The sequence below is a fragment of the Terrapene carolina genome, unplaced genomic scaffold (assembly GCF_002925995.2).
Source record: "Terrapene carolina triunguis isolate 2854851 unplaced genomic scaffold, T_m_triunguis-2.0 Scaffold194, whole genome shotgun sequence".
NCBI lineage: Eukaryota > Metazoa > Chordata > Testudines > Emydidae > Terrapene > Terrapene triunguis.
The window spans coordinates 8,467,882-8,479,114 of record NW_020664545.1 but is presented as its reverse complement, the minus strand read 5'-3'; the positions used below and the strand labels follow the sequence as shown (position 1 = coordinate 8,479,114).

The 11,233-nt window shown below is 54.2% G+C and overlaps 1 protein-coding gene across 1 annotated transcript in view; it reads left to right on the top strand.

Annotated features, from left to right (window-relative positions):
* Positions 1 to 6,130: 6,130 nt before the first annotated feature.
* CREB3L3 (cAMP responsive element binding protein 3 like 3) overlaps positions 6,131 to 11,233 on the top strand; it is a 14,974-nt gene continuing 9,871 nt past the window's right edge. The window contains exons 1-3 of the mRNA XM_029912287.1: positions 6,131 to 6,265; positions 10,320 to 10,456; positions 10,844 to 11,164. Coding sequence (XP_029768147.1) covers positions 10,322 to 10,456; positions 10,844 to 11,164 — 456 coding nt within the window. The 5' untranslated portion in view covers positions 6,131 to 6,265; positions 10,320 to 10,321. The remainder of the gene's footprint in view (positions 6,266 to 10,319; positions 10,457 to 10,843; positions 11,165 to 11,233) is intronic.

Here is an 11,233-nt window from a genome sequence, read left to right as displayed (position 1 = left end):
CGATACCAGGGTGTTGGCTGAATTAGAAATCTAGGTAATAAATACATGATAAAAGAACTAATCATTATCAATGAATCATAACCAAGAATAGATTCCCTCATGACACACTCTCTAGTGATCCGCTCATGCCTCAAATCACAGTCTTGTGTCACCAAGTTGTTCTTCCTCCCCTCTTCCCGGGTCACCCCCCTGGTTGCCACCCAGACCTGGGCTAACCAATTGGAAACCCCCCATGTGGCTTGGTTGTGAAGCTGATGAGATGGCATTGCTTCATTGATCAAAGGGCAATGTTCAGTAGCATAATTACATGCAGGCAATTAAAATCAAGTGCACTCCTGATCCCGGCAAACCCTGATAACCGAACGTTGGTACCAGCGCCAAGTGGGTGAATTGCCAGCATCAGTTTTGACAGACAGGTTGTGACCAAAAAAAAACCAAAACCCCAGCCCAAGCCACTTTCACGTTTCTCCTCTTCCAGTTAATGCTATAACATCCCCTCTGTGAGCTTCTGACTCCAACAAAATAGCAGATGAAATTCAGTGGTGATAAATGCAAAGTGAGGCACATTGGAAAACATAATCCCAACTGTACATACAAAATGATGGGGTCAAAATTAGCTCTTACCACTCAAGAAAGAGATCTTGGCGTCATTGTGGAGAGTTCTCTGAAAACCTGTTCAATGTGCAGCAGCAGCCAAAGAAGCTAACAATGTTAGGAACCATTAGGAAAGGGATCGATAAGACAGAACATATCACAATGCTGCTATATAAATCCAAGGTACGTCCATATCTTGAATACTGCCTACAGTTCTGGTTGCCCCATCTCAAAAAAGATATATTAGAATTGGAAAAAGTCCAGAAAAGGGCAACGAAAATGATAGAGTATGGAACAGCTTCTGTATGAGGAGAGATTAAAAGGAGTGGGACTGTTCAGTTTAGAAAAGAGATGTTTAAGGGGGGAGGGATATGATAGAGGTCTATAAGATCAGGAATGGTGCAGAGAAAGTGAATAAGGAAGTGTTATTTACCCCTTCACATAACACAAGAACCAGGGGTCACCCAATGAAATCAATTGGCAGTAGGCTTAAAACAAACATAAGGAAATGCTACGTCGCACAACACACAGTTAACCTGGGGATCTCATTGCCAGGGAATGTCGTGAAGGCCAAAAGTATGACTGGGTTCAAAAAAGAATTAGATAAGTTCATGGAGGATAGGTCTATCAATGGCTCTTAGCCAAGATGGTCACAGATGCAACCCCATGCTCTGGGTGTCCCTAAACCTCTGACTGCCAGAAACTGGGACTGGATGACCGGGGATGAACTACTCATTAAATTGCCCTGTTCTGTTCATTCCCTCTGAAGCATCGGGCACTGGCCACTGTCGGAATACAGGATACTGGGCTAGATGGACCATTGGTCTAACCCAGTCTGGCGGTTCTTACGTTCTTGTGATATAAAGACCATGGTGCCTTTTGAGATCTGAACCCAGGAACCAGGAACACGGAGGCGCTACAGAAGTACTAGCTTTGGCCTTCATTCTCCACTGCCTTACATCAGTTTCATCTGCATTGACATCAGTGAAGTGACTTCTGATTTACACTGGTGAAAATGAGGGGAGAATCAAGCCCTTTATCTTTGCTTTTGGGACCTCGGCTCTCTGGAGCTTCCTCCCTTTTAGTCCCAGAAGTCCCAGGGTGTCAGCCCCTTTTGATGAAAAATTTTACTTCAGGCCTTTGGCACAGCCCCTTGGTTTTACATCTGGTTTGATACAGATGTTTATTTTACCTTTAGGTCTCTTTACTACAAAGCACCTTGGATACTTTTGTAGCTAGAGGGGGCTGCAAAAATTAAAATGTGTTACAACAGAGCCCTGCTTATTTGTTGGGGGAATGACACAAACCTTTGGAAAATCAGGAGCTTGGTGAATTGGGGAAGCGTAATACAGCTGCATCTGCCTGAGTTCGCTCAGCTTTTCAGCCTGCTGGGTAGTCAGACGGCCTTTCCACTGTGCTCAGGGTGTTGTGCAAACTACCGAAAACCCACTGAAATGCAGCCACCTCTGGGGTGGGACGCAGCTGCTGTATAACAGCACACAGCAATGCTACACAACAGCTCAGGACAGGAAGTGAAGGAGAATACAGTAGTCGCTTGATGCGGTATGTAGGGAGACAAAATAGAATTGCCTGTGGCTAGGGGGCTGCATTTAACAGTACAAATCTTGCAAAAAGTGTCATGGGCTCTAATCACGAAGCTTGCAGGCCTTCGGTTTTGCATTTCAGCTGAAAGACCTTTCCACTTCCAGTGACTTACGGCATGAAGTTTAAGGTGTATGGGAGTTGGAGGCTGGCCAGCCATACTTTCTAAATGCCCCAAGCCTTTTTTTCTTTCTTCCTTCTCCCAGATTCTCTGCTATGGGCGAAGAAGAAGGGATGCTATCGGAGGTTCTCTAGTGAGCTGTATAACTGAGCCTTAATCGACACTGACTGCTCTGCATGGGCATCCCCACGGCACAGGCTATGCGCCCGAAGTCCTGGCCCAACATGTGCCACCTCGGCATCAAACCCAGGATGGAAGGGGGAGGTAGGGTGACCAGATGTCCCGATTTTATAGGGACAGTCCCGATATTTGGGGCTTTTTCTTACATGGGTGCCTATTACCCCCCACCCTCTGTCCCGATTTTTCACGCTTGATATCTGGTCACCCTAGGGGGAGGCAGTCTCTTTGTTGGCTTTTCCACCGTCCTGCTTGGACACCAGGAGAGGATGCCCCCTGCAGCCTGGATTTAGCTGCTCTCTGCTGCCGTTATGCTCCAGGTTCTGCTAATAATTGTCAGTTATTCCCCAAGCTGCCTCCTGCAGAACGTGAAGCTGAAACCTGCGACCTTTGCACCAAGTGCCATGGATAACCCGGCAATAAAACCACACACCTGAGGACATTGCCCAATGCAGGCTCCTGCCCCGATGCTATTGGAGCTGACAGCACCTGGGGAACAGGATTAAAAAAATCACAACTTCCTCGGGAGGTGGGGGGCGGGGAAGGAACCTGTATGCGCCCACTAAGCAGCATTACAGCTCTGTCTCTCTTCGGCAGTGGGGGAGCTCTGTGTATCCCCTGGACTGTTGCCCAAGAGAGCAGCCCCACATTCCCTCTTGGGAGCGATCTAACGGGCCCTGAATTTTGATAGACCCTGTTTAGTCTTACGCCTTCCCTGTCGATTTTGACTGGAACCTACTTCTTAGCAGAGGCAGACTGGAGCGTACCTCTGAGATGGGGTCAGTGGGCTTTGAGGGGGAGGCGATCTGCTAAACTCACCCTCCAGATCTGCCAAGCAGGTGCCTAGTGGCCAATCCCCACTGTGCTCACCTGAGCTTGGCCGCTGGGCTTCAATCCCTAACGGCGCCCCGCTCCCTTAAGGCCCGATTCTGTGCACCGCTCCGCATCGCCCATGAGGTGCTGGACGTCTGCAACTCCCGGGGACATCAGCAGATGCTGAGGGCCCCCAACGCCTCCTAGGATCAGGCCATTGATTGCTAATCAGAAGATGTTGTGCAATGAGATAACAGCGCTAGACGCTGACCTTGCATCTCACTCATGGCCTTGCCCCTCGCCCCGGCCCCTTGCACCACGCCCCAGTCACAAGGTTTCTTACTCATCTGGGCTTCGGGATCCCTCTGCCAGGGGGAAAATCCGCCTAGGCCTCCCGTTGCTGGAGGGGACTGCTGGGCCTCAGGCAGAGGGGATGCTTGTATATTTCCCACCTTGCTCCCTTCCCAGCATTCCCGGCCCCAGAGGCACAATCAGGATCGATTGCCAAGCCTACCATTCCCCTGTGACAGCCTGGAGCTGGGCTGGCCTGGCAACTGGCTACTACATCTCAGGTCTGGGCTTCCATGGCCCTTCTCTGACTTGCCCCACGTGACTGAGAGCAGGATCCGACCTTCGCTGTCCTAGCGCCAGACGGGAAGCACCGTAGCCACAGCCCAAAGCATCCACTTGCCCAGATTCAGAGGTTTCCGTGCATGGTTATTGGAAAAGCCTCTGAAACAGGCATTTTCCGCCCGAAGGGCAAACCGGTCCCGTGCAATAACGCAGAGTGAACAGCTCCCACAATCTGCACCAAGAAAATCACCTTCCGGGCCACATCGCTCCTCCCATTGCCCACCGCACCAGCCGTCAATGTCCTCCGTCAGTCTAGGAGCTTCTCTGGCCCCCGGGGCTGCAGTAAACAGGCACCTGACAATCGTTCATTCTCCCAGCTCCCCTGGCAAATCTGTATCATTATCTCCACCTTACACAGGAGGAGCTACTCAGAGGGATGCCGTGACTTGTCCACGGTCACCCCGGAAGTCTGTGGTAGCACCAGGATTTGAACCTTGATTCTCCGGAACCCAAGACCACAAGCCCGGCCTTCTCCTCAACAGGCTCATCCCAGTCTGCACCTCGGACCTCATCTGCTACCATCTTTGCGCTCTGTTTATCCGCCAGCCTCAACACTCTGTTCATCTCCATAGGATCATAGAAGCAATTCCTTTGAACAGTCAAGTTACAGAGCCCTCCCCAGAAGGGTTATAATAGAAACTGGCAACGTCTTCACCATTACAATGATTCGTAGAGTTTAAGGGCAGAATACACCTTTAGATCATCTGGTCTGACTTCCTGTATGTCACAGGCCATAGATTTCACCGCTAGCCCTGTCCTGGGCCTGCTAACTAGCGAACGGCTGAAGTACAACTTCCGGAGAAGCAGCTAATCTTGATCCGAAGACATCAAGAAATGGAGAATCCACCCTTCCCTTGGGAGCTTGGTCCGTTGGTCAACCACCTTTGCTGTTAAACATTTGTGCCATAATTCTCATTTGAATTTCTCTGGGCAATTTGTAGCTGTTGGATGACTTTGTTTTACATTAACTGCAGCTGGGCATTCGGGACCGCTTCACTCCGATCCAGGCCTCGCTGCTGTCATCCAGGCCTGCGTCACTGCAGTGCGCTCTACATGGGACTACTCTCGAAGTCTTCCCAGAGGCCTTACCTGGTGTGGATGGCTGCCTGTCTGGTGAGGTTAGCCGTAGGGCTCTTTGCCGAACAGCCAGCCATGGAACAGACCCATCAAAACTGGACTGCTCTATGAAGTTCAGGACGTGTGGCCTGTCTCCTCTGATTTCCAGTGTGCCCATCACCTTAGTATCTGGGCAACATGGTAAGCTCAGCCACTGCACTACTGCGGCGAACAACTCATGTGCTTGAAGAAGCTACAGGGGAGCTGCTCCGGCAGTGCTATCGCCCCATAGGCACCTGGCAGGCCAGAGCCAAGAGGCCTGACTGGGTTGTCACTGATGCTGGCGTAAATCTGGAGTGACCCCATTAAAGTCAATGTCCAGGCAGTCCAAGTGAGAGCCAGGTCACACCTCAGGATGTTAGTTCCACCCATTCCATCACCTGGTCCCGTATGGGAATTCTGCCCACTGAGGGAGGAAGAAGACAGAGCAGGATAATAACGAGGGAGGAAGAAGACAGACCAGGATAATAACCTTCTACTCCTTAGAGGTTTACGTCCATCGATCTCAAAGTGCTTAAGAAGGTAAGTACCATTATCCCCATTTCACAGGTGGAGAAACCAAAGCACGGAGGTTAGGTGGCTTGGACCAGTGTCACACAGCAAGTCAGGGCCAGAGCTGGGGGTAGAACCTAGGAATCCAGGTGTCCTGCCATGTGCCCTGGCCTCAGAAGGCCGGAAAGGCAGCTCATGTGTTTATGATACGGGATAAGATAAGGGCGCGAGTCCAAGGCAACATCTTCCAAATGCCCCGGGATTATTTCTGACACCCAGAAAATGTGATTAATGCTGATGCACTGGTCTAGCAAAAGGGAAATCGTTCCTGAAAGTGGGTGAGAGTTCACAGAGAAATGGGGCGGGCTGGGACTTTGCACCGCCGGGCCCAGTGCCCACCCTGGCTTGGAGAACAACAAAAACATCTCGGTAATAGTTACCCAGCTCCCCTCAGCCATTACCGCTCCCCTCTAGCTGTCAATCAGCATAGAGCCCTTTGCCCCACTGTCCAATCAGAACCGGGGAGGGTTTTGCAATCCTTGAGGCTATTTCTGCTCCGTTGGAGTTTAAACTTTGCCATTGAGTGAAAGAAGCTTTGGGGAGAAGCAGAGAGAGAGAGAAGACTTATCCCAGCCACCAGTGCTTCCCGGGGTTCGCCGGGAACCCCCAGTCCACATCAGCAGAGGCCCTTGGAGTGGGACTTGGCTATAGACAGAGGTGAGTCCACGGGCCAATTCCTCCAGAAATCTGTCCTTTTGGTGTCTTTTCCTAGCAGCCCTGAGTTTGGCTATCAGTGCCGCACAAACAACAGGACAAAGGTCGGGACAGGGGGACAGAAAAGTCCACTGGCCAAAGAGTGATTTAATAACAACCGATTGCTGTTAATAGCGTATTAATTAGCAATTTCCCACCCAGACTCAAGCAGCTACCTTAGAAAGTCTGCCTTGGGTTGAGGTGTGGTTTTTTTTTTTTCATTATATTTTTCAAACTTGCCGTCAACCATTGGTATTTGGCATCTCCATTATAAGCATTGAGTCCAGATCCAGTCACTGAATATTCATCTGATGCTTATAAAATGTGATTAATGCTGGTACCTGTTTGTTTCTTAGGGCCAGAATTTTCACAAGAAATGGGTCCTAGGTGGTATGATACAAATGAATCATCACCACTCCTCATTTGGGCTGCCAAATAAGTATCCAGATTTTCACAAGAGCTTTGTAGCACAACAGGGGCAGCTGGGGGTTGAGATCTGGAGTATCTGTCCTGTAGACGGGAGCTGAACTCTTTTGAAAATCTGGCCTCATAGCTACAGAGCACGGCTGGCTGGGAACTGATTTGTTGGGTACCTGCAAAAGATTTCGATGAAAACAAATCAAGACTTTGTCAAGATTTGCTGCCCGAAGTTTTCGCCAAACTGAAACATTTTGGCCAGCCAAACTCCAACCAAAAAACCGTTGGGTTTGTGGCCAAGCAAAATGATTCAGTGGCTGAAGAGGGAAAGTTTTTCAGGTTTTTCAACAAAGGCCCCCAAATTTCTTCAAAATTGGCCCTTTCCCGAGGAAAAGCTGTTTGGCACCGAAAAAACGTTTGGAACGAAAAACATCATCGCCGTTACTACAGAGCCCAAGGGTTGTGTTTGCAGAAATAAAGACTTAACGGGCCACAGTTTGCTTTAGGCTGGGGTAGACTGGGAGGAGCTCTGCAGTGCGCCTGATCCTCCTTGGCCTTGTGCTAGCCACCGATTTCCGATGCCTCCCGGTGTACGACACAAGCGAGCCCCTCGGTGCTGGATTTGCACCGGGGAAACGAGAGCCCGAGATAGGGGCAGATGTAAGAAATCAAGCTCAGTTTCGCATCTGCTGTCCCCTCCCCCAGGTCAGCCAGCTCCTGCCCCTGGAGCGGGAAGGACCCAAAGTCAAGTAGCTGTTTTCTGGCTCTCTGTGGAGAGCCTAAAAAAGAGAGGTGGGGGTGTCAGCTGAGAGGCACTCAGAACTCAGAGGCCCCAGAACCCTGTGGAGGGCCACGCTATGGGGCAGGAGAAAATGGACAGCCATGAAATCACCCCGGCTCTGTAGCTGTGGAGTGAGTCCCAGGCAGGGGTCAGCTCAGAGGTTCCTGGTTGCCAGGAAACAATTAGTTGCTCATTATTTCAGATGGGCACCGAGTGAGCCCATCACCCAGTCACCTCCCCTCTTAACCTCCCAAAGGCAGCCGCTAACACCTCCCACTCCCAGTCCTCTATCCGCCTCCATCGGCTCTATCCGCCTCAGGGGCCACCAGAAAGGGCTCTGCAGGCTGAGGACTATCCTACGGGCGCAAGCCAGGGCCTGGGATGTAGCAAGGATGCTCCAGGTTTCAGGGCCTCTTGCTTGGCCTCTCTGAGCCCAGCCAAGTTCTCACCTACGTGAGGCAGGAGGGTGGGATATTTGGGTGCTTTGGACACTTCTCTCCAGCCAAGGGCCCTCTCCCCGCGGCTGGGACGGCCACCTCCTCTACGTCGGCGGTGCGTCCTGACAACCGGCCTTTGGGGGTTTGCCAGCACCATTTCCTCGTCTCCAGGGGCTCAGCAAGGTGGGGTTGGCACATGCAGGAGGGAGTCTGGCATCTGCCCATTTCCAGAGACCTGCTGTATGGAGGAGAATCGCTGATCTCCGGGGACCCAACGGGGTGAAGCCCTCGTGCTTGGAGCAGTTTGGAGGGACCTTTATTAGTCACCAGCTTGGCCCAGGAGCCTCCCTCCTGCATGTCAGAGATGGGGGAGCGGGGAGGCTCAGAGCTATCAAAATGCCAACCCCTGCCCAACAGAGCGGTGCAAAGCAATAGAACAGACCCTAGCCACTTAAGACTTATTGGGTGTCCCTGCTCTGCTCCCCACAGCCCCTGGGAACTCCAGCATAGCAACGGGGAGAGAACTCGGCTGTGCAACGACATTTCCTGTCTCTTAAACTAATGGAGAATCTCCCTTAGGTGCTGGCGGTATAGGGGCTATGAAACACAGGGCAGGTGTTTGGATTCCCTCCATTAGAGGGTATTGGTGCACACATATGCACGCAGGCACACAAAGACAAAGACACCCCCCCCACACACACACATTTCTTTGTGTCTACACAACAGCCAAGATTTTCAGCAGTGACTAGCAACTTTGGGTGCCCAACCTGAGACACTTTAAAGGGCCCGACAGTCAGAGGGGCAGGTGAAAAGCAGCCCCCTTTACGGTGACTTAAGTCAGTCCCCCAGAATCACTCATCCTCTTGGGAAATACTGGCCTGTCTTTCCCTAAGCGCAGGCCTCGAGGGAGCCGCCCAGGGCCAGCCCCTGCCTACGCTACGCTGGGGAAACGCTGCAATGTTGTTCCCTCCCAGCAGGAGGCGCTGCTGGAGACAGCCAGGGCAGACGCAGAGAGTCAGACGGGGAGAAAAGCTGGAGGTTCAGAGTCCAGCAGTAAATGTGGCTCCAGTCAGGCTGAGCGGGGGCGGGGGGGGAGATTCTAGGAAGAGGCAATAAACCGAGCCGTGAGGCCTGGTTAGGCTCCATGGCCAATGCTGAGGGAAGGGGAACGAACCTGAATGTTCCCCACTCCCCTTGGACTCCGTCCCCACTCCCAGACCTGGGGGCAGGGCCGGCGGGGGAGGGGATCCCCATCCCAAGGCTGGGGGGACACGGCACCTGCCAGGCAACGAGCTGAGGAAACAGAGCGAAGAGGAGCTGGTGGGGAGATGATTCCCCAGGGGAGGCAGGTGTCAGGGAGTCCCCGGGCGATGTCTGGGACTGCTCGCCCCCAAACCCAGTCAGGACTCTGGGGGGCCTCCTCTCTGTGAGCAAACTGTCTTCAGGGCAAGAAGCTCACATGGCTTCACCTCCTGGGTCTCTCCTGGGAGCATTCAGCATATGCCCGTCCGTATGCTTCCCACAGCGAGTCCGCCCAGGCCGGGTCCTGGGGAAGCCAGAGGGTCCTGCACCCCCACTTCGCAGTCAGACGTGACTCTCAGCCAGCCAGTAAAACAGAGGTTTATTAGATGACAGGAACACGGTCTAAAACAGAGCTTGTCGGTCCAGCGAACGGGACCCCTCCGCCGGGTCCATTCTGCGGCCCAGAGAGCCAGACACCCCCGTCTGCACTCACACCCCATCCCCAGCCAGCTCCAAACTGAAACCCCCTCCAGCCCCTCCTCCTCTGGGCTTTGTCTCTTTCCCCGGGCCAGGAGGTCACCTGATCTCTTTGTTCACCTTTAGCTATTTCCTTGCAGGGGGGAAGGGCCCCTGGCCATTTGTTGCCAGGAGACAGAGTGTCGGTGATTTATGCACACTGGCCCTTTGCTCTGCAACAATCTCACCCCCCAGAGACTTAAGAAATGCATAGGGGAAACTGAGGCACCCACACAGTATTCAGAGGAAACATTAAGAACAGTCCCACTTCGTCACAGCAGGGCAGGAGGGATTCGCTCTCGCATCCCAGTTCTCACTATATCCCTGAGGCCCACCCCCAGCTCTGCACCCCGAGCTCCTCGCTGAGCCCCCACCTCTGCACCCCAAGCTCCCCACTGACCCCCCCCCCCCGCTCTCGCCCCCCCGGCCCCCCCCCGGGGCCCCCCCAGGTCTCTGTACCCCAGGCTCCCCGCTGAGCCCCCCCAGGTCTCTGCACCCCAGGCTCCCCGCTGAGCCCCCCCAGGTCTATGCACCCCAAGCTCTCCGCTGAGACCATCCCCAGCTCTGCACCCCGGGGTGCCCAGGGAGCTGGCCTGGCCTTACGGTACTGTCTCTTCCCCAGCAGACATGGCCTCCAGCTGCCAAATGGGCAGCATTGACAGCCTGGAGCTACTGGACCTGCTCTTTGACCGACAGGACGGGATCCTCCGGAACGTGGAGTTCGGGGGCCACACGGCCGGCTGGCCCGGGCCAGAGCAGAGTGTGAGTTCCCCTCCCCCAGAGCCGGGGCCAGCGGGGGAGGCAGGGGCACACGAGGGAAAAACCGGCCTGGTCTCCCAACCAGGGGTTCCCCAAGGACCCCTCTGCCTGGGAGGCCAACAAGTCACTGACTGATCCGCCCAGTGCAGTGCACTAGTGCCGGGGGTGGGGAGGGGGAGGCTGTCCCCACCCCCTCCCCTGGGTGCACTGGGGTCCCCACTCCATGCACTAGTGCCGGGAACCCCAGTCCCAGCCCCACCCCCGCCCCCGGCTGGCTCACGCTCTGGCAGGGCGTGTCCATGGGCAGGCCGATGCCCGGCTCCATCCATGCCCTGCTTCCCCCTCCCGTGGGTGACTCGTCTCCTGGTCTCATTTCCGTCTCTTCTCCAGCAGCTGCTCGGTGCCCAGGAGAACGAGGATTTCCTCTGCTCCATCCTGGGCTCGGGGGACTCCGGCTCCGACTCCCCGATCTGGTCCCCTGCAGCCAGCGACAGCGGCATCTCCGAGGACCCGAACTCGGACCAGCTCGACAGCCCCCAGCACTACGTGCCCACAGGCAGCCCGGGGGGCTACTCGGATGGGGGGCCCGGTGAGCCGGCGTACCCCTACCAGGAGTCCTCCCAGGCCCAGTCCGCTCCCAGCCTGCCTGGGGCTGACCTGCGGGAGGCCGAAGTCTCCATAGACCTCGGTGAGTTCAGGTGTGGAGCTGGAGTGGGGGGAAAGGGGAGCCTCATTGGGGAGCCCGGGATGAAGGGAGCTGGGAGAGGGGCTCAGCGGGGA